This window comes from Panthera onca, chromosome B3, assembly GCF_046562875.1.
Source record: "Panthera onca isolate mPanOnc1 chromosome B3, mPanOnc1 haplotype 2, whole genome shotgun sequence".
In the NCBI taxonomy this organism is placed as follows: Eukaryota; Metazoa; Chordata; class Mammalia; order Carnivora; family Felidae; genus Panthera; species Panthera onca.
In genome coordinates, this window is record NC_138344.1 from 53,570,407 (window position 1) to 53,598,302 (window position 27,896).

The following is a 27,896-nucleotide window of genomic DNA, read 5'->3' on the forward strand; positions in this document are numbered from 1 at the left end:
GTACTAAGTCTTCAGAATCTGTTGTGTTATACTTATAGCACAGTTCCATTTGGAGTAGCTACATTTCAGTGCCCACTATAATTATGGCTAGTGGCTACTGTATTGGACAGCTCAGTTCTAGAACATACTCAGTTGAAACGTTTGAACTCAGTTGGGTGCTGATTTGACCCACTGTCATTGAGGGTGGCCATGAGCTGATCTTGCTTCATAGACCTGTTGCTGGTTATTAGATAAGTTCTGGCTTCCTGTCCAAATCTTCCTGTCCAAGAGTGATTTTGAGGGTCCCAGACAAAGCCATTATCCAGATTTACTGATTATATTCACACTTTTCCCTTTTGCCTCGGAAAACCTAGAACTGACCTTGGACTGTTTCGAAACAAATCTGTCAATTTGAGTTGCTGCCAATAAAAAGAATATTCAGGCGGGTTCTAATCTCATTCATTTGTAAGGATTTTAGTTACAAGGCTGACAGGAATTCAGCAAGCATTTTATTGATTGTGGTATTTCTTAGAATTTGTGACACTGTCAGCCTTGTTTGCATTTTTAAAGTCAAACGTTATGACTCTTGGTTATCTGAGGTATTTCTGGAGTTTCTACTGTGTGCTAAATGTTTATTCAATGAATGTTTTTGAGCATTTACCATACTTTAGGCACAGTGACAACTTGTAGCCAAGTAAACAGGCACATTTAGTGTGGTCTGATAAATGCTATGATAGAAACTTCATATGCTAGGAGAAAACAAGGAAGGGCACTTCAGTTAATTTTGGGGCATCAGGAATGGCTTCTCTGAGGAGATAAGCTGAACTCTGAAGGACAGGTAGGAATAAATATGGCAATAGTGGGTGTGGAGAAGAGAAGATTCTTCCTGGCAGAGGGAATATTTTTTATAGATATCCAACAGTGAGAAAAAGAACCAAGTACAACATTTTTCCTGTAATACAGAATTCAGTGTGAGAGGTAGTGAGTAGTGTATATGGGATGGTGGCAACAGATCCCAAATGTGAAAGGCCTGGACTCTTATGGCAGAGTTTGACATTTTGTTGTTGTTGTTGTTGAGAGAGCACTCTTGCGCACACACAAACTGGGGAGGTGCAGAGAGAATCTCAAGCAGGCTCTGAGCTGTCGGCACAGAGCCCAATGTGGACCTCGATCTCACGAATCATGAGATCATGACCGGAGCCAAAACCGAGTCCAATGCTTAACTGACTGAGCCACCTAGGTGCCCCAGAGAGTTTGACTTTAACTGAGTTAACTGAGGAAGAACGTGATTTCATTTAAGGATGACTAAGAAGTTTGGTATTAGAATGGAGAATAAATTAGAGGAAGACAAGACTGAGGCATAGACACTAATTTAGAGGTGTCCTAGGAGAGAAAGGATGGAGATGAGCAAAGATTGAGGCAGAGAGACAAGACTGTCAACATATATTTATTGAAGGCCTACTTTCTAGCATTGGAAAGAGGTAGAAGAATTTAAGAGACATTTAGGAGGTAAAAGTGGCAGGTCTTAATGATTGATTGGAATTGAAATGGGTAGAAGAAAGGGGTCAAGGACGATTCCAAAGTTTCTGATCTACATAACAAGCCACTACTTGGACAGATTGACTTTTTTTTTTTAATTTTTTTTTAAATGTTTTATTTACTTTTGAGAGAGAGAGGGGGAGAGAGAGAATGAGCGGGGGAGGGGCAGGGAGAGAGGGAGAATCCATGAAGCAGGCTCCAGGCTCTGAGCTGTCAGCACAGAGCCCAACATGGGGCTCAAACCTGTGAACCACAAGATCGTGACCGGGGCCGAAGTCAGATACTTAACTGACTGAGCCACCCGGGCACCCCAGCTTGATTTTTAAAGTACCTTCGAATCTATAGGTGGAGGCATCTATCCAGTTGAACATTTGAGTCTAGTGCTTGGACAGAGTCTAGGACTGAAGATAGATTTGGAAGTCATCAGGTAATCTTGGCTAAGAAAGATAAACTTTCTAGAGGAGAGAATGTAGAGAATGAAAAAGAGGGCTGAAAAATGACACACTGAGAAACTGCCAATATTTAAGGGGAAGAGAAAAGGGATCCAGTTGAAAGACACATAAGCTACCATCCTTGCCTCTAAGCATTTTATAATTTAAGTGAGACACATAAAAATGAATCATTTGGTGACCAGTGCAAGTCAGAGTCTAATTTGATGCCAACTTTTATTGTTCCACCTCTTGTATTTTATGTGAAATGAAGTTAAGTGTATAAAGGAAGTGGTTAGTATTTAGGCCAGGGAGTAGCATTGGTAGTGCATGCATTCAGTGGGGACATCTAGCCTGTGGTCACTAGAAGGACTCAGATGATGGTATATTGCATAGTATGTGTATTGCCTGTGTTGTGAATGTGGACTCTGGAGCCATTCAGCCTTGGTTATTCTCCACTAGCAGTATGACCTTGGGCATGTAACTTTCTATGACTCATTTTTCTCAGCAATACAATGATGATGATGATAATTCTGACTTGAAGGTATTGTGAAATTATATGAGTTAGTATGTGTAAATTCTTAGACTGTGTCTGGCACAATCTGTCTTGTTGTTTTCTCTCTCTATATGTACATACACATACATGGATGGCTGTGTTATACTTTACTATGTTACACCCACTATATGTGTATATGTAGTATTATATACATGTTAGGAATTATCATCATTTAATAAATGGCGTGTCTGATGAGGGCTCATGATTTGGACAGGATAGGTAGGCACCAGAGAAGAAATGTTCCCTCTATGAAACTTAATGTAAACATACATGGTTTTTAAACAGGCTTTCACTGGTAAAGTGGGTGAAAAAATGGTATGAGAATCCCCTTTCCTTCTGATTCCCAGTTGGAAGCAAAGAATGCCCTTTTAATAGAAGGCTTTAAAGATGTTAAAGCCTTTGTGTGTAATGTTATCCCTGTGTGGTAGTGGGATTTCCTCAGGCCATATTTTCTCAAGAAAAGTTATTCTGGAAGGAAGTTTTTCATCAGCTTTGTGAGTATGAGTTCACTGGATCCTTGGCTTTAACTTTGGGAAAATCTAGATCTGGAATCAAAGTTCTGGCTTTGGGGATTGGGAACCTTGTGGAGCAGCAGTCATTATTTTATACTGATAGTGGGAGTGTAAATTGGCATAATCTTTTGGTGATAATTTGGTAGTGTCTATCACAATTAAAATGTGAATGTAGGGGCACATGGGTGGCTCAGTTGGTTATGCATCCGATTTCAGCTCAGGTCATGATCTCACATTTCGTGAGTTTGAGCCCTGCGTGGGGCTCTGTGCTAACAGCTTGGGGCCTGGAGCCTGCTTTGGGTTCTGTGTCTCCCGTTCTCTCTGCCCCTTCCCCACTCATGCTCTGTCTCTCTGTCTGTCTGTCTCTCTCTCAAAAATAAAGATTACAATAATTTAAAAAAAAAATTTTTTTTTTTTTTGAATGCTTATTTATTTTTGAGACAGAGAGGGACAGAGCATGAACAGGGGAGGGGCAGAGAGAGAGGGAGACACAGAATCTGAAGCAGGCTCCAGGCTCTGAGCTGTCAGCACAGAGCCCGACACGGGGCTCGAACTCACGGAGTGTGAGATCATGACCTGAGCCGAAGTCGGACGCTTAACTGACTGAGCCACCCAGGCGACCCTACGATAATTTTTTTAATGTGATGTTAAAAATGTAGCAATTATACTTCTTTTGTAAAACATTTTTTAAAGATTATTTTTTTATTTTAGAGAGAGAGAGAGAGAGCATGAGTGGGGGAGAGGGGCAGAGGGAGAGAAAGAGAAAGAGCGAGAATCCCAAGCAGGCTCCATGCTTTGCACTCAGCAAGGTGCCTGATGTGGGGCCCAATCCTATAACTGTGAGATCTTGACCTGAGCTGAAACCAAGAGTTGGACACTCAACCAACTGAGCCACCCACGCGGTCCTGGCAAAATTATGCTTTCTAGAATAGTTTTCATAAAAGTGCTAACCCAAGTGTATGGGTTTGTTACAGCACTATTTGTAAAGATGAAAAATGAAAATGGATTGAATAATTAATGTATTCATATTCCATATATTTGTTTCTTATTTCTGTAGTGTAATAGTTTCCTATTTCCTGTAACAAATTACCATAAACTTAGTGCCTTAAAACGACACAAATTTATTATTTTACAGTTATGGAAGTCTGAAGACTCAGAATTAAGATTTTAGCAGGGTTGTGTTCCTTCTGGAGGCTCCAGGGGAGAATCTGTTTTCTTTCCTTTTCTAGTTTTTAAAGACTGCCTGCATTTCTTGGCTGGTGCAGCACCCCCCTCCCACCATCTTCAAGGCTAGTACCTATAGCAGCCTCAAATCTCTGTCTCTCTTCTCTCTCTTCTCTGCAACCTTCTCTTTGATCCTGACCCTCCAACCTTCCTCGTATAAGGACTCTTCTGATTGCATTAGGCCCATCTAGATAATCCAGGATCTTCCTATATCAAGATCTTTAATTTAATCATACCCGGAAAGTCCTTTTTGCCATGTAAGCTAACAGCTAACATTCACAGATTCTGGGAATTAAGATCTAGACATCTTTGTGGGGAGCATTATTCAGCCTACCACCCTTCGTAAAACTGTGCAGCCAGTAAAAAGAATGTTTTTATCTGTGTGCACTTAGATGTCACTGATAAAACAAGAGGATCCCTGTTAAGTGGAAAGAAGCAAGTTGCAAAACCATGTAGTATGATCCCTTTTTATGTTTTTTGTTTGTTTAAAAAGAAGTCTTGTGCCTATGTGTGTTTCTGTAGGCATAGAAAAGATCTGGAAGGCTACACACTAAACATTTAAATTGTTGTAACTTTTGGGGAATAAGACCACAGGGAAGTGTGGGGATGACTTTGAATTTGAATGTTACATTTTTAATATACAGTGAAAATGTATTTATTACAATTTTTATGAAAGTATACATGTACATAGTTGAAAAAGTAAAAAATACAAGGTTTTATAGTGAAAACAAAAAACCACACACAAACAGAAAACAATAACCCTGAGTCCCTTGTGTTATTCCTTCTCACCCCAGAACCCTCCTTCCCAGAGGTATCCATTCTTTCTTTTCGCTTTTTCCCCCTAGTATTTCCCTCCATATTTCTAAATAACAAGCTTATGCTATTAATTGATTTTTCTGTTTTAGGTATCTTTGACTTCCTACTTATGAAGATGAAGCTTTGGCTATCTTAAACCAAACCACCTCTAAGCATATTTTTCCTCACTCTTCATCTTCTTAATAGAAGTGCACCAAAAATTTTCCTGGATTAGTGTTCAATGGTTATTATAATCCTGGAACTACCATTTTTTACTAACCCATGCCATATTGGGATTACATTTTCTTTCTTCTATAGGTTTTTGTTTTCTTCCCTCTGAAAAACAAATTGTGTAGTTTTTTCTTTTGCCTTACTTTTCTTGTATCCGTCATTAACCCATCTCAAATTCCCCACAGGAAATCTCATTCTTTTCCTGGCAGTCTTACTAGCTTATCTTTTCCTTGAAGACCTTCTTCTGGAACCTCTGTCCTCTGGCTCCAGTCTGGATTTACTTTCCGGGTCTCTGGTCCAGCACATCTTGGGGTCTCCTTTACCATTATCTTGAGGATCCTCTTCACCCTATTTATGTTAGATCCCTTATTTCCTTGATTCTTGTTTCTGGTTTACTCCTGGTCTTGGAGGACTATGTCTTCTAGTGGCTTTCTGAAATAAGGGTCTGTGGGAGATGATTTTTCTTTAGATGTTTTATGTTTGAAAGTGTCATTTTATTTTTAAGTTAAAAAAAAAGTAAAAAAAAACACAAAACACTCTACAAAATGGGAAAGGGAGAAAAATCCAAATATACCAGAGTTCATATGATTAGTTTTCTTCAAAGGAATTCCACAGAGAAAGACTTAAAGGGCATGTTCTTTTATATCCCAGCAGATTCCCAGTGTTCTCTAATTTAGAACGCAAGAGTTAAGAAATACGGGTCTTCTCTTTAGACTAAAACTAGTGCTCTTTGGTAAATCCTTTAACTTTTTGTTTGTCTCCTTTGCAAAATGGAGACCATGACTATTGTGGTAAGGCTATTTAGTTACCTGAGACAATGTAGATAAAGATTTAGCAAGATGCCAGGTGCTACTTTTATCATCAGTATTATTTTCTTATGAGAATGTAGGGAACTAAATTCTCATGCCCAAGGATATTTTCCTACATATAGTTATACACATGACTGTAATTACTTAATTTTACTTAGAGTCACATTTTACATGCTTTAACTGTTGCATATTATTTATAAGTAATAGTCTTAAATGACTATAGTACTGTGTTAAGAGGTGTCTTTATTTTTTAGACATACATACTGAAATATTACAGATAAAATGGTATGATGTCTGACATTTGCTCCAAAATAATATGTGTGCGTGGGAAATAGGCTGGCCATAAATTGATAATATTGAAGCTAGTTGATGGCTATTCATTATACTATTGTGTCTATTCTTGTATTTGCTCAAAATTTCCCATAATAAAAAGTAAAAAAAATAAACGCTTGCAATATTCCATTATGATCTATCTTAATTTCTTTAACTATTGATTGTAGTAAGGCATTCCAGTTTTTATCTATTTTAAATAACATTATTATTAATATATTTATGTTTCAGATAGTTTCCTTGTGTTAGGTTCATGAGTGGGATTATTTGGTCAAAGAGTATGATCATTTTCATACACAGTACTAAATTGCTTGGACGAAAAACTTTAGAAAAATTTTATTGGATTTATAATTGTTTTCATTGGGCATAGGTGTGATATTGTAAATTTACTCTGAAGTTTTTAATTAGGCAGTCAAGGTTTATTATTAAGTATATTGTGATGGGATTTTATTTTCTAAGTGCTTTCATATTCTTTTTTAATGCTAGTAACAGTTCACATGGAGCTATTACTTTACAGTTTCATAGAGTTTTCACATCCAGTAGATGTTTTAATCCTCAAAATATCTCTATGAGCTATGAATTACAGAAATTTAAAACAAAATAGACTTTAAGCTTTAACAATGGAGTTAGTAATTCCTATTACCACTAGATGGCTCTCTCAGCATGTAGTTTTGAGCAAAAAGTAACTAGTAGACATTTTGAAGTTCTTTTATAGATCTTATTAAAATTCATATTATTAAAGTTAAAAAAAATTATGGTTTGTATTGGATTGTGATCAACTTTTTCAGAAGTAGTAAAAAAAACTAAGGATGGAATTTATTGCAATGGGTTTTTAGATTACGTTTCTTTTTGAGAGGAAAGGGGTATTAACCTGGATGGCATTCAGTACCATACATACAGTGTATTTTCAGAAAGTATATTTAACATTAATTAAAATTTACTGAATTGAATTATGCTTCTTTATTTGCTTGGGGGAAAGTTATTTGCCATACCAAAAAAGCAGCATTTGTTGCTAGGTCCTTAAATGATTTTATGTAAATTTAACACTCTATCTGTGGGGATTTAATAGATAAATAATGAACAAAGTAAATTGAGGGGGCTCTCTGGAGCTATGGCCCCTCAGTCAGTTTGTTGTCTTAATGTATTTGAGATCCTCTGAAGGTTAGAATTACTCTGTGATGTGTGTGTTTCACCTCAGGTGAGAATCAGAAATGAAATTGCTACATTTTGGTATTGTCATTGTTTTAAGTTTTACTAATTGTCTACAAAAAAATTAAGAGTGCCTTTGAGTTTGGTCTTACTTGATCTCCTATGTATTTTCTTCCAATGATTTTCCAATCTTATTTAGATCCATTGCTGTCTTTCTATAAAAAAATGTTTTGTATTGTGCCTTTTGCTAACTTGAAGTGAAAATTATGGTTAATATTACATATCTACATAATTTCAACAGGTCATTATAATACCTAATTATAATGAAGAAATGGAAGGAAAGCAATTTATAATAAAATGTATATTTCAGTATGTAAATACTCAGGCAGACTACTCTAGATGAGACAAGAAGTTGTCAAATGCTTGCCCCATAGAGTCATTTGTAGAGTCACTATGAATGATAGCTGTGAAAGCTGATTGATAGTGTTTTATATTGGTGATTCCAGATAACCAAGTGGCATTGACATGGGTGATGTGATTTTCCAAAATAGTGAACAATTCTTAGTAAAGTTCTGAACAAAACAGATTTATTGTATGGTTGCCTTCTGAGAAATTTGGGATACATTAACAACTATGGAAAAATACATTTTGTTTACATATTAAGTTCTAGTCTTAGGTATATTCATTGGAGCCTTTGGAAGCCACCCAGAACATGTGACAATTCTTTGCCATACTGAATTGTTTCCTGCATTGCTAGACTTCTAATATCCCTGACACTTGCCCATTAAATGGTAGTAGAGCTTTCACCTTACTGTGTCCTGCATCAGTCCCCAAAATGCCTTCACATATATCCAAAGGGCCCTCTAGGTGGCAGTGCTGCTACCATTTTGAGACCTAATGGTTTTAGAGTATCCAGCTACATATATCTACTATATGGCTATGTTGCTCATGGAATTTTATTTTATTAAAAAATTTTTAACGTTTATTTATTTCTGAAAGAGAGCGAGAAAGAGAGAGAGAATGCGAGTGGGGGAGAGCAGCAGAGCAAGGGAGACACAGAATTTGAAGCAGGCTCCAGGCTCCGAGATGTTAGCACAGAGCCAGATGTGAGGCTTGAACTTACGAACTGTGAGATCATGACCTGAACCGAAGTCGGGGGCTTAACCAACTGAGCCACCCAGGTGCCCCAGTCGTGGGATCTTAAAACTACAATAACTTAAGTATCCTGAGTCCTTAAATATGTCATGTTTTGAATAACTAAGACAACTACAGAATTATGAATTATGGGAGAAGTTGATTCATTCAAACGCATCACTGTTTCATTGTAATTCTTGTAAGCAGATCGGTAAGTTTACTACTTTAAGTACCCAATACCAGCATTTTTATTTTTTCCACTTTTCCTGTTTAGTAAGTCAGTAGTATATAACTTTCTTTAATGTCCGCATTTAGTTAGTTGATAGTCATACAATGTAATTTGTCCCTTAAAGAAATCTTTTTATTTTTTTTAATGTTTATTTATTTTGAGAGAGAGAACACCATGCATGTGTGAGTAGAGGAGGAGGAGGAAAGAGGGAGGGAGGGAGAGAGAGAGAGAAAGAAAGAGAGAGAGAATCCCAGGCAGGTTCTGTGCTGTCAGTGCAGAGCCTGATGCTGGGCTGGATCTCATGAACCCATGAGATCATGACCTGAGCCAAAATCAAGAGTCTGATGCTCAACTGACTGAGTCACTGAGGCATCACAAAAAACCCACTTTTGATTTAGGAAGATAATATAGTAACATTATAGAAACTTTGTAAAATAAAAGCAAAATTTCCCGTAAGCGTATCACTGACATATTCTCCAGTGTTTTGTTCTCTGTGTGTATATTTTGACATTCAAAAATTAGTTTTGTATCTTTTAACTTAATGTGGCATAACTTTTTAATGTTATTATGTAACTTCCAACTATATTTTAAGCTACTGCATATTCTCAGATTCCACAATTTTCCTACTTTGTTCACATGATAAAAATGTAATAATATGTATGTAGATCTATTTGTATATATGTGTATTGATAGATCTGTTTCAGTATATTATTTTTTCTCAGAAGTAGGATCATTTATTAAGTCATTAAACTTGAACATTTTGGTAACTTTTATGTATTGCCAAATTGACATTCTAAAAAAGCTGATCCTGGGGCACCTGGGTGGCTCAGTCAATTAAATGTCTGACTTCGGCTCAGGTCATGATCTCGCAGTTCAAGAGTTCAAGCCCCACATTGGGCTCTGTGCTGACAGCTCAGAGCCTGGAGCCTGCTTCGGATTGTGTGTCTCCCTCTCTCTCTGCCCCTCCCCCTCTTGCGCTCTGTCTCTGTCTCTCAAAAATAAATAAACATTAAAAAAATTTTAAATCTGATCCCTTTATACTGCTATCAACATTATGTCACTATATATGGAAGTGAGAGTCTCAACTCATTCTTGACTGCATCAGAAATTACTTTTATTTACATTTATTTGACTGTTATGACACTGAACATTTTTTATGCTTATGAATTATTTGTTTTCTCTTTTGGAAAATATATGGTCATGTCCTTTGATTGTTGTTATGTTGGGTTCATGGTGTTTTTTTTTTTTTCCCCTTTTCATTTTGAATCAGACCAAAATTTTGTGTAATTAAAACATTGATGTTTCTTACATTCATTTTTATGGCAAACTTTCCTTTGCTGTATTTTATTTTATTTTATTTTATTTTATTTTATTTTATTTTATTTTATTTTATTTTATTTTATTATTTTATTTTATTTTAATTTTTTAGTACATTGAGGTTTCATTATCTACCCATAGAAAATAATATGTGATATCAAAGAAAGGGGTGGAGAGTCAAGAAATCAGGTTCTGGAGGGAGATATTTATAATATTGTATCTGACAAAGAACTCATATTCAGAATGTATGTTATGAATGCTTACAAACATTAAGAAAAAGGCAGACAACCCAGCTTCCAAAAATGAGAAAAATCCCTATACCCAGATGTCTAAGTCATCTGGAAGTGTGCATGCTGAATGAATTCAAACTGATTTTATATTACCTGTGTAGACATACTCAAAAGGGTATATTTTGGGTGAAGATTTATTTCATTATAAAACCACATTTATATTAAGTTTTGGTGATACAAGTGGAGTCACTGTGTTAGTGTGGCCAGTTTAGATTTTACTGTAGTTTTTTGGAAGAGAGGTCAGTTTCTTTTTGCCTTACCCTGCCTTTTGTAGGAAATGATTGCAGGTTCTTTGCTTATTGAGTGTAATGTAAATTTTTACTATCCACCTGCTACATATTTCCTGGGAAGAATCCTTCATAAGAGATCAGTAATCTCTTTAGATCATAGTGTCTTTAACAGGATTAATTTGTATCTTGGGTTCCAGTGACTCCATTGAGGTATGAGAGAATGGGAAGAAAACAGAAAGGAAATCAGAAATTCAGGGGTGAAACTGTAACACACAAAAAAGCATGCAAAAACCCCCACATCAAACACATAAATTCATGTGATTGTTTTTCTTCTTCACCATGGAATATATTCTAAATTATTTTTATCCTTATAAATTGAATAATTATAAGAAGTTCTTTCCTGCCTTGTGACAAATACCTGTTTTGGACATGTTCATCTCACTTAATCATTGTGCAAGCCTCCCAGCATTAGTACCTGTTTCTGCTTACTCCTTCTGTGTTTGGTTATTCTCATGTTGTAGAATCTACTAAAAAATACAGTAATGTAAGCATAAATCTGTTCTTTCAAGGGACGTCTTTTAATCAATCTTTTTACATTCCCTAACATCTCTTCTAATTATGTAATGAAGTCTGTCCTTCCTGGTATAAATAACCTCTCTAAGCTCTGTCAACTCCCTTCTCGCGTAAGTATGTACATATGTACGTACATACATATATACATACATACATAGTCCTCTACCCTCCTTCTTGAATAATACCTCTTCATACAAGATTAGAATACACTAATCAACCTGACATCCCCTTCTTAGAACTTCTTTCCCCTTGACTACTGAATTCTCAAAGGGTATTCACTTATTGAGGCAAATTCATAACACGGGCACATTTTTCCCCGTGGAAATCTCAGGGATTCAGTATCTTCCCTTCCTCCCAGGCCTCAAACCCTACCTGTTTGCCTTTCCTCAAGGATACTATATAATATCATTGAATAGCTTTCCAGTTGAATAGTCTTTCTGAATTTGGGACCTTTTTTCTCCTCAAAACTATCATCTCTTGAATTTGAGCATCTCTGATACATTCAAATCTTTCTTCACTTGTGTACCCTTTCATGATCGTTCCCTAACATATATTTCAGTATTTCTTATTCAAGAAGATACACTCCCCACTTACCTCCACACCCCCACTCCCACACACTTTTACAACTCTGGCCTGTGACATTAGTGTTTTCAGGTATCTTGAATACAAGATATGAAGTATACTTAACTTTCTAGGTTCTTAGTGAGACATGTAGTCTTTTGATAATACTGTTCAACTTTCTTTTCAGCATTTTCTTTGAATGTGAATTGTGTCCTTTTCTGGAAGAACTTGAATGTATATTGACTGTGCAATCATTCAAAGTATTATTTTTACGTTCTGAGTACATCTACTGATTTACCATTGCAAAAAGCTGTTATGATATATTTATTTTAATTTTCATCAACTACAGAGGACAGTATCTTGTACCTTATTTCTGTTTACTTTTATGAAAAACTATTGCTGCAACTACTCCAGTGAAAACAGTTTCTTTTCACTCCTAAATATTAGACAAGCCTTCTCTGCTGCTTACCTCATCTGTGTTTACTAGCTATATTTGGAGAATTCAAACTAATTTTATTATGCTAGGTAAAAACTTAATGAAAAAGGGAATATCTGTTCCAAAAATTCAAATATAAATTGCTTTTGTGTGATCTGTAGTTGCAGATTAACCATTTCACAAACTTTTAGAGGGATATTTGAGAATTGGTATTAACAAAGATACAAGAAAAATAATCATGTCATAATGTATGAAGAGAGATGTTAAATTCATCTTTGTTTTGTTTAGATGTCCCTGGTAGATTTGGGGAAGAAGCTTTTAGAAGCGGCTCGAGCAGGTCAAGATGATGAAGTTCGTATTTTGATGGCAAATGGAGCTCCTTTTACTACAGACTGGGTAAAGAATGATTTTAATGTTGTACTCTTTTTTTTTTTCTTTCTTCTTCTGTTTAGTTTTTTCAGATAAAGTCAGTATTGTATTTATATACAACAAAAATTTTTTTTTGCAAATTTGTAGTTTTAGAATTATAGCTGACTTTTAAAGGAAATGATTTGTATCTTTATGTCATGTATATATGACAACCTTATCTAGATATTCTGTCTACAAAAGGGTTTTTCTTTTAAACCATGGAGTTCAATATTTTAGGGTGAATATAAAATGCAGCGCTTGGAATTTAATTTAAAGCTGATAAATGGCACAGGTAGAATTTATAATTCAGAAAATAACAGATAAAGATTGAGGTTAAGGTGATAATTGCTCCTAAAAAGGAAATATATTCATATTTCAATTGATACTTGTAAAACTATTGCAAACATGATCAAAGAGGAAGAAAGGAATGGGAACATGTTCCTAGTAACTACAGAAGGCAATTGTGAGGAAGATAAAAACCATAATTGTACTTAATTCCTGGGGTAAGTCAAAAGAGATGGTCTTGGGAGTGTGAAGGGTTAGGAATCTGGATTAACCTGCCTAACTGGGAACAACTAAAAATTCTAGATTTTTGATTTTGTTGTTTCTGGTATACTTGTCCTATGCTCTTTTTTGTTTTTCATTAAAAACAAAAAATTTTTTATTATGGAATATTTCAAGTATCTATCAACCCTGCATACCCTTCAGCCAGCTTCAAAAATTACCAAATATACCAAAAAATGATGAATCTTGTTTCCTCTATAACTTCATCCACTTTTTGTTCTGTATTATTTTAAAGCAAATTCTATGAAATATTTTATTTCATCCATAAATATTTCAGCATTTGTCTTTCTAAAAGATAAAGCGTTTTTTGATTAACTGTTTAAAAAAATCTTCTTTACTGCACTAATGAGTTAGAAAGAAAATAAGGAATTATTAACTTGCAAAACTAAGCAAACAACCAGAATCCAGAGAATTTTGACCCTAAGAATATTTGCTGAACTCAGTGAATTTGCCTGTTGTTTGCCCACCTCACTGGCATGGGTTACTGGAGACAGAGACCTGAGACTGCTCATAGAAGCCTCCTAAGAAATCCTCTCCTCATAATTCTGGAATCCCAAAGAGATGCACCTTCTGTGTAAGAGTAAACCAGAAATGCCCTTTCCCTCTTCCTACCTACTTCTGTCCCTGCCCTTGCTTGCCCTGTTGTTAGGGCACTACAAGGAAAATGAACTGACTTGAAACAAGTCACCAAATGGAAAGAAAAAAAATTATTGATGAGGATTTGGAGTCACAAGCCATCCCTGGACACATTTGTCACCTGAACTCATAAATTCTTGTGCATTCTGAAAAACTGTACACTGAAAAATGAATTTAAAATAGTCTTTGGATTGAGGTTACCCCAGGTTCCTGGAAGAAGCAAATTAATATTCTTCCCGGGGGACCTGCCTTCATCACAGTACCCACAAATGAAATTTCAAGGAAAATGAACAGTCAAAAATGACTAAATGCACAAGGACACAAAGCAACTTGGAAAATAACTCACTGGAACAACTAGCACCAGAGCAGATTGACAAGGATTTTAAGTTTATTTATTTATTTATTTTGAGAGAGAGAGAGAGAGAGAGAGAGAGAGAGAGCGAGCATGCACCCATGTGAGCAGGAGGGGGGCAGAGAGAGAGAGGAAGAGAAAGAATCCCAAGCAGGCTCTGTGCTGTTAGCTTGGAGCCTGATGCAGGGCTCTATCTCACGAACTGTGAGATCATGACCTGAGCTTTATTTGTTTCTTTATTTTTATTTAAAATAATTTTTTAATGTTTATTTTGAGAGAGAGAGAGAGAGACAGAGAGACAGAGAGAGAGACAGAGTAGGAGTGAAGGAGAGGCAGAGAGAGAGGAAGACACAGAATCTGAAACAGGCTTCAAGCTCCAAGCTGTCAGCACAGAGCCTGACGTGGGGCTTGAACCGACAAACCGTGAGATCATGATCTGAGTTGAAGTCAGGTAGTTAACCAACTGAGCCACCCAGGTGCCCCTCTAGATAAGATTTTAATAGATTAGGAACAGCTAAAGAGAAAGTTAATAAACTGAAAGGTATGAAAAAAAATCCAGAATACAGAAAAATAGAAAATTTAAGATCTCAGAAGTCATGAAGGCTGGTATGCGAAAGTCTAATGTATCTAATAAAAAATCCACAAGGATAGTGAGAAGAGCGATGAAATAATTTTAAGAGATAATGGGTGGGATTTTTTCCAGAACTGGTGAAAGAGAGCAGCTCAGATTCAAGTAGCCCAGCTAATCTATAGGAGGAACAATTAAAAAATCTATATCTAAACATATCATAGTGATACTATAGTGTATCAAGACAAAAGGATCTTAGAAAAAAAATTTTTTAATGTTTATTTTTGAGGGAGATAGAGTGGGTGCATGCATGGGAGTAGGGGAGGAGCAGAGAGAAAGGGAGAGAGAATACCAAGCAAGCTCCACACTGTCAGCGTGGAGCCTGATGTGGGACTCGAACCCACGAACTGTCAGATCATGACCTGAGCTGAAATCAAGAGTCAGATTCAACCAACTGAGGCACCCAGGCACCCCCAGACAAAAGGATCTTAACAAGGGTTAGTATCAATAACACATAATGAATTCCCATGACAGCAATAAAAAAGACACACAAGGCAAAGAAGACTGGGCAAATGACTTGTTATGGTCAAATGAAAGAGAAAGTTCAAATGACCAATAAATGTGAAAAGATGCTCAACTACATTAATAATTGGGCAAATGCAAAGTAAAATCATGAAATGCTATTGCATATCTACCAGATTTGCCAAAAAAAGCTTAGCAGTCTCAGACATTGGTGAGGATATGTGTAAATTGCTATAAACATTGTGGAGGAGTTTGGCAGTTCCTAGTAAATTTGAACATGTACATGATCTATGAGGCAACAATTGAACTTACAAGAATACTTCCCAAATTGGGGTACCCGGGTGACTCAGTCAGTTGAGCGCCTGACTCTTGATTTCAGCTCAAGTCATGATCCCAGGATTGAGGGATTGAGCCCCACGTCTGGATTCACACTGAATCCTGCTTGGGATTCTCTTTCCCTCTCTGCCCCTGTACCCACTCGTGTGCATGCTCTCTCTCTCTTTCTAAAAATAAAAATAAAAAAAGAATGTTCCCCAAAGAAACTCTTGAATAGTGCTTGCCATGGAAAGTGCTTTAACAGAAATCTTACTTGCTATCATTATAGTAGTGATCTTAACAAATTTCATGTTCTAGTGAACTATCTTGGTTCTTTGGAACATCAGTGCCTTTGGTAATCAGAGTTAATAGGGACTTTCTATGCCTCTAAATGTGTGTAACTTAATTCTGACTTTCACCTATTAAAGTATATGCCTCTGATAAGGTTCTTCCTAACTTACATTTTACTACTTCCCCTGCATACTGTGAATTTAATGTTATTATAGTGGCTATACCACATGCAAGAGTTTCAGGAGAACTGGGCTCTGTTTTGGGTCTGTCCTGACTCACCTTTGGCAAGTATACCTCAGCAGGTTTTTCCCTTGAAAAATGATTATATGAACTTCTTTAAAAAGATCACTGAGTTGCTTTAATAAATTTATTTTTTTAAGTGCTTCAAAAACAATTTAATGCAAAATCTACACTATTATATTTATTTGATATGAATTTCATAGATGAAAATTAGTTTTGTGTGACTGATATGGGGAAAACATTCCAGTACTTAGAAAAATTTCTCAAACCCTAATTATCTCTAATTTATGATGCAATTAATTTTGTTCATGCTATTTATCTGTTAAATAAAAAAGCAAGTTTGAATTAAATAAAATACTGACTTTTCTTCCTCATTGAGAAATGTATGGGAATTCCTCTAGGACTAATATGTGGTAAGCATAAATTATTTTCTTGAGTTTTGAGTTACTCTGTAAACAGATAATATAATCTGTTTGCTATGTAAACAGAAAATATAAACTAGAAGGTAGTAATAGAAGTGTGTTAAAAAACGGTTATAGGGGAGCCTGGGTGGCTCGGTCAGTTAAGTGCCTGACTTTGGCTCAGGTCATGATCTTGTGGTCCGTGAGTTCGAGCCCTGTGTTGGGCTCTGTGCTGGCAGCTCAGAGCCTGGAGCCTGCTTCGGATTCTGTGTTTCCCTCTCTCTTTGCCCCTCCCCTGCTCACACTCTCTCTCTCTCTCTCTCTCACTTGCTCTCTCTCAAAAATAAATATAAAAAAAAAAAAAAACAAACCACAATTATAAATGTGGATTTTTTTTTCTTGCGGTATAGCTGGGAACCTCTCCACTTCATCTGGCAGCACAGTATGGGCATTACTCCACCACAGAAGTACTACTCCGAGCTGGTGTAAGTAGGGATGCGAGAACCAAAGTGGACCGAACGCCATTACATATGGCAGCTTCTGAGGGCCATGCCAGCATAGTAGAGGTTTTACTTAAGGTATGTGTTTTCTTTTTGCACTTTGCTTTTGAAAGTCAGCCTTCAAAGGATTTATGGTTTTGTAAGAGGGAGAAGGGAACTAGTTTTATTAAATATCTACTTTTTTTTTTCTATGTTACCTCATTTTTTTTGTATGTAATTCCATCAAATGAAAATTATCTTAAAGCTTTCTTTGTGGGAGAAGAAGAACTTCCTCTAGGTATGTTCTTAGTTAAGTCAGACAGTTGATTTCTGAGACCTTGGTTTCCATTATGATGAGGGACTATGGCTTTGTCTTACTTGACACAGTTAAAATATGGAAGGAAACATAAGGCTTGGATGATTAACAAATAAATAATACAAATAAGGATTTTTATTATAGCCTTTAGATCAACTTACCCAAAAGACATACAATGTGTAAGCCACAAATGTGAACACATGTAATTCTAGATTTTCTATTACCTACATTAAAAAAGTAAAAACTAATTTTAATATTATATTTTATTCAACCTCATATATATAAATATTGTCATTTCAACATGAAGTCAATGTAAAAATTGTTAATGAGATATTTTACATCCTTTTTTTTTGGTGTTAAGTCTTTGAATTCCAGTGTGTGTTTACATACTTAGTACATTTCGATTGGGACTAGCCATATTTCATATGCTTAACCACATGTGTGTAGTGGCTGCCACATTGGACAGTACATCCCTGATAGCTCCTTTTTTATTTATATAAAGGATATATTTTATTTTATTTATATATAAATATATATATTTTATATTTATATATTATATATATATTTTATACATATATTATATATATTTTATTTATATAAAAGGATAGCTCCTTTTATTATTTATATTATACTGGTTTTGAAAGCAGAGGCTATCTCTGTATAAATAAGGGAGTAGAATTAAAGAGGGTTTTGGAGGAGTGCTCATAGCAGTCCTTCACTTCTTATGCCATTTTATGTCATGATGCTCACCTCCGGGTGAGTGAAAAAATCATTGCTGCACTCTTAAGAAATTAGAAGGAAAACAGTTGGCAAAGTTAGCATGATAGAAAACTGATTAAGTGACAGATGTGTGGAGATTTGTGGAACATACAGATTATTCAACACAAAAAATAGCCGATCATGTTAGTAGCACATTATTGCTTTAAAGCATAGTGGCTAGTATTTTCCTATTTGAAATTCTTTATATTTCATATTGTAGAAATATCTTATTTTGCAATATATTTATAGCATGGTGCTGATGTTAATGCAAAGGACATGTTGAAGATGACAGCTCTGCACTGGGCCACAGAACACAATCATCAAGAGGTGGTGGAACTTTTAATCAAATATGGTGCTGATGTACACACGCAAAGTAAATTTTGTAAAACTGCGTTTGATATTTCAATAGACAACGGGAATGAAGATTTGGCAGAGATATTACAGGTAACCTTTGGCTTTAATTTGAGAAAATAAAAGGATCTCTGTCTTGGGGTGATTTGAGCTATTTAGCTTCTAGCTTTTCATTTTGGATTTCGTTATTTTGGACAGTCCTTTCCTCTTTCACTTACTCTTTGTTCATTGCTATTCATTTTTCTGAGACCATAGTCTTTACATGTAACATTAGAAGATTAAATAAGGTGATTACTTTCTGTGTTTTTAAGTTCCTGAATTCCCCTTCTAGACATTTTATTATATTAATTATTTTTGTTGCATATTTGGATACAATGTGGTTTTTCAAAATATGTTAAACTTCCACTAAAAATTTCCTTTAGCAACTATAACATTGCCCTCTGAGTAATTGATGCAGTCTTTATAATTTTGATTGGTTTCTTTTATTTTTCATCATCCTCAAAAAAAAATCTGTTTATGAGCCTAGTTACTTATGGCTTTTGGGCAAGGTTTTTTTTTTTTTTTTTCATGTTTATTTTTGAAAGAGAGATTGAGAGAGAGAGAGAGAGAGAGACCAAGCACAAATGGGGGAGGAGCAGAGAGAAGGAGACACAGAATCTGAAGCAGGCTTCAGGCTCTGAGCTGTCAGCACAGAACCCGACGTGGGGCTCGAACTCAACTTTTGAGAGCACAACCAGAGCTAAAGTTGGGTGCTTACCCGACTGAGCCACCCAGGCGCCCTGAGACAGGTTTTTTAAATAACCAGTATTGCCTCTCTTTTTTTTAGCTACACAACATTGATGTAAATTATCTTTACTCACAACCTCTTGCCTATCTTCTTGTTCTCCTTCCCAGTAGAACTTTTCTTTAAGACACTTCTGACTCTACTGAAAAGATGTTATATGTTCAGGAAGATGGATTTTGTGGTGCCTCTTGGAATTCTTTTACTCCTAGGAGTGCAATTTGGGGGCCAGGGTTGAAGATAGAAAAGAATTAATTGGGGAGGACATGCTTTATTTATTTATTTTTTTCCCTTCAAATTTTTAGTTAAATTATATTTAGTTAACATCCAGTGCAATATTGGTTTCAGGAGTAGAATTCAATGATTCATTCACTTACGTAAAACACCCAGTGCACATCATAACAAGTGCCCTGCAAAGGACATGCTTTGTATGTATAGTGTTATATATTGCTGAATATAGTAGAGGAAATAATTTAAGTAATATAATTTCTATAGCCACAGGGCAGCAAAATATCCAACTGTGTTCTATGAAAGCCTTTCAGATATTCTTTTCTCATGGGATTTTACTGCTTTACCTAATAGGGAATTAGGATGTAAATTCCTGTCTCTGATTTACCACTACGCTCTCAGTAGACTGTATACAAAGATTTTCATTTGTATTATAGGATTCTTCTTAAATTTTAGAATTTCCTTTGTGTTTGTACTGCATTGAGAATCTGTGCCCTATGTTCTGGTTGTAATTCTGAAAACACTGTGTTGATTTGGCCCCTAGATTGCTATGCAGAACCAAATCAACACAAACCCTGAGAGTCCTGACACTGTGACGATACATGCTGCCACACCACAGTTTATCATCGGACCTGGAGGGGTGGTGAACCTAACAGGTCTGGTATCTTCAGAAAATTCATCCAAGGCAACAGGTATTGAGATGCATATAGGATAGCTGTTGGGATTTTATGCTTTAGTAGGTGTTCCTCCTTTTATGAAAGGACTGTTGGAGAATGAGGGTAAGATTATATCAGTCACTTGGTTTTCTTTTGTATTGGCAAAAAAAGATTTTTATGAGACAATATCAAGAAAGATGATATTGCAAAATGAGCTACAATATTATCTTTCAAAAACTAATGCTATCAAAGCTTGTTTTTCACAAAACTATTATCCAAGCTTCATTTAAGAATTGAATAAAGCAAAATAGAATATCAGAAAAATGCAGAATTAAGCTCCTTTAAAATTAAAAAAATTTTAAATCTATTTTCTCTTTTCTCGTAGATGAAACAGGTGTATCAGCTGTTCAGTTTGGAAACTCCTCCACATCAGTATTAGCTACGTTAGCTGCCTTAGCTGAAGCATCTGCTCCATTGTCCAATTCTTCAGAAACTCCAGGTTAGAAAAACAAGTCAAATGCGTACATTAAAAGGTTGGAGACTCAAATATTTACAAGGCTAGGAAGATAATATAAAGGGCTAAAGTGAGCAGATTTCAGATTATGGCCATGTGAAGGCAGGGGGCCAGGGTAGGGGGGTATAATTTGTTGTCATTCATTATTTAAATTAGTGTGTTTTCAAATTGTGATCAATAATAAAAATAACAACAACAGGTCATTGAATGCTTACTGTGTATGCTGTGCACCATGGTAAATGTTTTACTTATGATCTCATTGAATCCTCACCCAAAAGCTTGAAGGTCTTCATTACTGGATTTGACTCATTATGGTGTTCTGATTGAAAAGTGTATTTTTTTCAGGCGGAAAAATGTACCTACCTCTCTCTTCTCTCTCTCTCTTTTTTTACTAACTAGTGCTAATAAACATTTATCTATTCTCCAGTTTCAGCATCATAATCAGTGTTTGAATCTACGCTTTTTTATTTGGGAGTCTTAAGATTTTTCAGAATCCCTGTTGATATGCTGCTTTTATAGCCTATACCTAGATCTCCTTAGCATCTTTGTCATTGCATAAGCATAGCAAAGAACATTAATTTCATTGGTGGTTTCTATTTGGTTAAACTTTAAATGTTTTGTCTTAAAGTATATATCTCTGAAAATTAAGCAGGTATTCTTGAAGGTCATCTGAAATTTCGACACTTAGATATTTGGCTCCATGAGTTAGTCATACCAACTTCTCTAACTTCTACTTTTGAAAATGTTATATATGGTCTAGTCTGAGAGATTAGGAATTTCAGTTGACTTTTATTGCATGTGGCATACAATCTTCTGAGCGCAGTAGTTTTTCATTTTAATGCTACATCATAGTGGAATCTTTCTGAAGATATTTTAAGAGCTTGAATTAAGTTAAAGTTCAGGTGAGTACATTGCCACCAGTGTAAATAACTCAGCTGAGGTGTGAAATCAGATAAAGAAATATCTTCTCACCACTCAATTTCTACATGCTCAGGCTAATTATTTCTTGACTGTTCAATTTCTTTTAACATCAATTGTCAGACTCATCTCGATTTTAGGAAATGTTTATGTGTACTTTTTTTCAAGGACATCCTAGTTAGGATCTGGGAAATAAAGTAGTGCTTGTATTTTATATATGATGAAACTGAGATTCATGAGATTAAATAATTTTGCCCTAAACAGCATGGTCATTAAGTGGTAAAAAAGTTCTGTGCTCAGGGTCTGATTGATTCCCAAGTTGTATGTATGTCTGTGACAACTATAATATACTGCAGTTTTTTGGTATCAGTGGACTTGTCTCTTCTAGAATGTGTATAATTTGGCTTGTGATAGGAATAACTATTTCTGTGATTATCATTTTGTCTTATATCAAACAAAAGCATCACCATTCTTGCTTTTACTCCTGAGCTGTGTCTGTTGAAGCAGAGGAGTGTTTTGCTCCTCTGTCCTTCTTTAATGGATGGGGATTTAGGGATTTAGGTAGATAAGAACTCCATTCCAGTTCATTCCATTTTGGAAATTATTCCAAAATGAAGATACAAAAAAGTGAAAAGGTTTTCTTTTGGAGGTTGCAGCTGCCTTTTGCCCCATGAAGAAAACCACCGCCATGTAGTATGCTGTATTTATTAATAAGCAGAGGCAGCTATATTATCCTGTCTTTCTACCAAAGCTTACAGGCCACTCTTATAGGTATTTTTTATTAAAAAAATCAAAACTTCAGGCAACTCACATCCTCACTCCCTCTTTCTCTCTGCTTTAAAACAAAACAAAAATGTACAAACAATAAAAATTCATGGAGGGATAGATCATGTTTTGTGATGGACACTGAAAACTGTTTTTGTGCTCAAATTTCCACTTGTTGTTTATAAACAGCCATTCATTTTTAATGAGAAAATATTTATTCATGCATTGAACAGGTTTTTGTTGAACATCTCTTTTGACCTCATTACTCTGCTTGGTGCTAGAGAGAAAATGGTAAACAATCAGATACAATCCCAACCTTTATGGAACATGTAGTCTTTTGGTAGAACAAGATATTAATCAGATAAAATAACTGTCATTAGTGGTACATACAAAGAATGCAGGATTTTAACCTAGTCTGGTGGGCCAGAGAATCTTCCTAGAAGGAGATATTTAAACTAGAGATTAAGTAGGAATTAGTAAGCAAACATTGGGGGAAGAGTATTTGAGGAAGAGGACATATGTAAAGCTTTTGAGGCAGGAAAGAGCTTGTAAGGGGACTTCAGAGGCCAGTGTGGCTAAGCCCGGCAAATGGGAGAGTAACTCCTGGTGGTTGAAAGTAAGATTATAAAGGACTTTTGGGACACATAGATGGCTCAATTGGTTAAGCATCTGACTCTTGATTTCGGCCTAGGTCATGGTCTCACTGTTTGTGGGTTCGAGCCCTGCGTCGGGCTCTGTGGTGACAACATGGAGCCTGCTTGGGATTCTTTTTCTCCTTCTCTCTCTGCCCCTTCCTCCTCTCCATGCTGCATGCTCTCTTTCTCTCTCTCTTTTTCTCTAAGAATGGATCAATAAACTTAAAAAAAATAAATAAAGGACCTTTAAAGTGATTATTACTTTGGCACACTCTGAAAGGAAGTTCAGTTAGGAGTCTAATGCAGTCAGCTGGGGAAGAGATAATGGTAGCATGGGTTAGGATTTGGCAAAGAGATAAGAAGCAAATAGATTTGAGAATTATTTGGGATGTAGAATTGGAAGTTTTGATTGGTTGGATGTAGGCCTTACAGCTGTAGTGTAGTTTGTCTGGTCCTTTTAAAATAAACTCTTTCATGAAACACTAATTTTTGGCTGTAACGTGAGGTCCTATATTGATTTTGCTTTGCTTAGCCTTATTCTTTTTTGCAGCCCAACTACATAATCTCTTGATTAAATAGACATCTATGACCACCCTTCTTTTTTTCTTTAGAGCAACTTCTGTTCATTTTTATTAAGATGTTTTTCTAGAGGTATAATGCACCTGGTGGCTCTTTTCTTCCTTTCTCCTAAGAGTGAAATTTGAATCAGGTCCCCTTTGCACATTGTTTTTTTGCTGTTCCTAAACTAGATCTGTAAAAGTGAATTAATTGGCTTTAAGGGATAAGTTACTGGACTTTATAAGATTGTTTTGGTTTTGCTTTTTTGTTTTTAATTTCAGGTTCAATTGTAAGCACAATACCTTTGAAATGTTTTTAGTGAGCATAAGTTTCTAGTGTTGAAATATTTATATGTAGAATTTTCAATCCCTAGAACATCTTAAAAGTGGGTTTTTCTCTGTCTTATTAGGCTTTTATGGTGTTATAATTAAGAAGTTTTGTTGAACAAGAGATCTCAGATATTTTCAAAGATGCTGCAGGTTATCTAGGCTCTCTTTGTATATAACAATCTGACTTTTGATTTAGACCAGTAAATAGTACACTAATTTTTTTTATCCTTTAGAGGTGTTTTAACATTTAGAGGTGTGTGTATGTATGTATTTATTTTTTTAGATGTATTTATTTTTGGGAGAGTGTAAGTGGAGGAGGGGCAGAGGTGGGGGGTGGGGAGACAGAGGATCTGAAGTGGGTTCTGCACTGACAGCAGAGAGCCAGATGTGGGGCTTAAAGTCACAAACCGTGAGATCATGACCTGAGCCAAGGTCAGATGCTCAACCAACTGAGCCACCCAGGTGCCCCTGTATGTATTTTAATTAACACTCTTAAAGTTTTTAGGGTTTCTCTTTTATTCTTACATGTTTCAACATTTCACTATTGTGTTGTTCATAGGGTTTCTGAGGGACACTTTGTCTTCTTATGTAATTGGTTTTCTTATAATTTTTTCTTAAATTCCTTACTATAGTACAACTTAAAAAAGAAAACTTTTCAGATGAAAGGGAGGAACTCTATTATTTTAATGACAGTCATTGCGAATAGTGCAAAGATGAAAGTTCTTGAATTGTGCCTTGATTGTGTGTGATCTCAGAAATTTCTTAGAGATGATTACGCTTTAAAGCATTTACTACTTGTAGTTAGCATTCAACCAGAGTGAACATTTCTTTTTCATATGGATATATTTTTTTAAAAAATCAAAGCAATAGTTAATGTGTTTGAAAACCTTAGTAGTTGTTCTTTTGAATATATTACTGTGGCCTACATTTCATTTTATAATTCTCTTCCTGAAATTTTCTTAAGTGCTTGGTGATAAAGCCTAATTATAGTTTAAGAGAAACAAAAATGAGAGAACTCAAAACATAAAGGTTTTTTGTGTTTTCAGTATTATCTTCTGCAGTTTGTATCGTGACCCTTGATTACCAAGTAACAGAGTAACAGGGTGGCAGCCAAGTCTGTCACCCTGCCATGAGTACATCTTTGAAAACTGGGGTCCCAATAACTTACCTTGCCTTTTCTAAAAAAGGAGCTCATTGATAACCCATGATGTTCTACTGGGAGTTGGTAGCAACTTAGCATGTTTTAGAGCAACTCTGCATCTGAATGGTAGGTAACACGACTTCAGGAGAGAATGGTTTTATTTAATTACTCTTTTTATAAAGTGTTGCCTCAAATAATACATGAAAAAACCCTGTATCGTTAAGGAATAGTTTTTATGTGATTTCTCTTTTCAGAATTAGTTATGTTAGAACAGTTTTTAGGTTGACAGTTTTCAAACCCATAGAAAAATTGGGGGATAAACTTTGTATCTTTCACCTGTACTCACCAACTGTTAAAATCTTGCCACACCTGCATGTGTACACACACACACACACACACACACACACACACACACACACACTTTTATTTTACCACATTATCTGAAAGTAGGCTGCAGATATCATGACACTTCACCTTTAAATACTTCATCATATATCTCCCAAGAACAAGGATAGCCTGCTACATATTCATAGCTCCATTATATTTCCTAAAAACATCAACATTAATGTAGTAACATTATCTGACATGCGGTCCACATTCAAGTTTTCTCAGTTGTCCCCAAAATGTCCTTTGTAAGTATTTGTTTATTTTCCTCCAGGATCCAAAGTTCACATATTGTATTTGGTTGTTGTGTCTCTTTATTCTCCCCAAACCTAGGACAGTCCTGCTGCCTCCCTTTTCTTTCTTTTTTTTTTTTTTAATGTTTGTTTATTTTTGAGAGAGAGAGACAGAGACAGAACGCTAGTGGGACAGGGGCAGAGAGATAAGGAGACACAGAATCTGAAGTAGGTTCCAGGCTCTGAGCTGTCAGCACAGAGCTCGACTTGGGACTCGAAATTACTAACCACAAGTTCATGACCTGAACAACCACCTGAGCCAGCCAGGTGCCCCTCCATTTTCTTTTTGACATTGAAATCCTTGTAGAGTCTATGCCCATTGTCTGGAAGATCATTCACATTCCGGATTCATTTGTTTCTTAATAAGTAGATGCAGGTCAAACATTTCCAGGAAGAACACAAGTGATATTTTGTAATCTCCCATTGCATCATGTCAGGAGGTACATGTCAGGCCATCCTGATAATGACCACTTGGTGAGAGTGGTTACTGCCAGGTCCTTATAGGCACATTTTCCTCTTACTAATCTTCGGTGTGATACTTTGAGAACATATGAATATCTTGTTTCTCAGAACATTTCAGTGGTTTTAACATCCGTTAGTGACCCTTGCTTGAGTCAATTATTACATTGGAGGTTACAATGATAATTTTTCTTGTTTTGTTAATTCGATGTCATTCTTCTATCAAGATATTTCTTCTTTCTCCCTTTCTCTCCTTTTTCATGAAGGAGAAACGGATTTTTAAAGATTCATTGTGTTGTAATCCATTAGTGTCATTTTTCCTTTTGATGCTTCTCTATTGAAATGTAATATGCATACAGAAAAGTGCATATATCATAAGTTTACAGTTTATTGAATTATCTCAAAGTGACTACTCCTGTGTAATCACTGTTTAGTTCAAAAATGGGAAGTACACAATATATATTTTTTGTTTTTTAAATAATATATTTTATTTAACCCAAAATATCCAAAATATTTCTATAAGAAATCAATAAAAATTATTAGTAAGATATATTACTTTCTTTTTTTCATACTGCCTTTGAGATTCAGTGTGAATTTCATACTAACAGTAGCATCTCACTTCGGACCACCACATTTCAGTTGCTTGATAGCCACATAATGTGAATCGTTACTCTTTTTGCATAGTATAGCCTTAGCCTTAGGTTTGTCAGAGCTTTTTGAGCAACTCTTAGAATCTATAAAGACTGATCCAGGAGCGCCTGGGTGGCTCAGTCAGTTAAGTGTCCGACTTCAGCTCAGGTCATGATCTCACAGTTTGTGGGTTTGAGCCCCGTGTCAGGCGCTGTGCTGACAGGTCAGAGCCTGGAGCCTGCTTCTGATTCTGTGTCTCCCTCTCTCTGCCCCTCCCCTACTCGTGCTCCTGTTTCTCTCTCTCTCTCAAAAATAAATCAACATTTAAAAAAAAAAGTAAAAAAAAAAAAAGACTGATCCAAACTGTGTTATTGAGTTTTAAAACAGTATTACCTATTTTTTTTATTATTGAGGTAATAACTGGGATATAACTTTATAAATGCTGCAAGTGTACAACATTATAGTTCAACATCTGTAAACACCACAGAGTGATCACTGCCAAAAGGCTAGTTACCACCCATCACTATAAAACTGACCCCCTTTACCCATTTTGCTGTGCCCCAATCTATTTCCCCTCTGGGGATCATCAGTCTTAAAGTAGTATTGTATATTTTGATGAACTTAAAATACCATGTAGGAGAAGGGAGGGGAAAATTCTTTTCTACCCCTTAGGGTCTTCCAGCTGGAGTAAGAATTAAATTTATATGAGAACGATTAAAAGGAGAAAAAAACCCAAAGTTTTATTACATGCCCGCAGTGGCTCCGTAAGGAAATCGAGACCTAAAAAAGTGAGCACGGCAGGCAGTTTTCCCTCTCTCACACCACCTTTCCCTCGTTGTGGCAGTAGGATGGTGCTGCACACCCCACAGACCTGGGGATGTGGCCTGCTGGCCTGGCTGGTGCACCCTACACACTGGTCCAGTGCAGTAATCCAGAAGGCCACACAGCACAAAATCCAAAGCAGGGGAGGAGTGTGGGCTTGGCCGCTCAGACTTCAAAGCCAGAACCCTGGGTTCTACTCCAGGTTCGTGGTGGATTGTACCAATTATTGTGGCCACAGGTAGGGACTTGTAAGGTCAGT

General features: G+C 36.0%; 1 protein-coding gene across 8 annotated transcripts in view; it reads left to right on the plus strand.

The window, feature by feature from the left end:
* GABPB1 (GA binding protein transcription factor subunit beta 1) overlaps positions 1-27,896 on the plus strand; it is a 67,247-nt gene that overhangs the window by 25,172 nt on the left and 14,179 nt on the right. For 6 of the 8 annotated variants that reach the window (XR_009606013.3, XM_060618545.3, XM_060618543.3 and 3 more), the window contains exons 2-6: positions 12,611-12,718; positions 17,030-17,197; positions 18,423-18,617; positions 20,078-20,225; positions 20,575-20,688. Coding sequence is in view for 7 of the 8 variants with exons in the window: in XM_060618545.3 (XP_060474528.1) it covers positions 12,611-12,718; positions 17,030-17,197; positions 18,423-18,617; positions 20,078-20,225; positions 20,575-20,688 (733 nt within the window). In the remaining variant the exon portion in view is untranslated. The remainder of the gene's footprint in view (positions 1-12,610; positions 12,719-17,029; positions 17,198-18,422; positions 18,618-20,077; positions 20,226-20,574; positions 20,689-27,896) is intronic. The other 2 variants (XM_060618547.3, XM_060618548.3) reach the window with 1 other exon arrangement.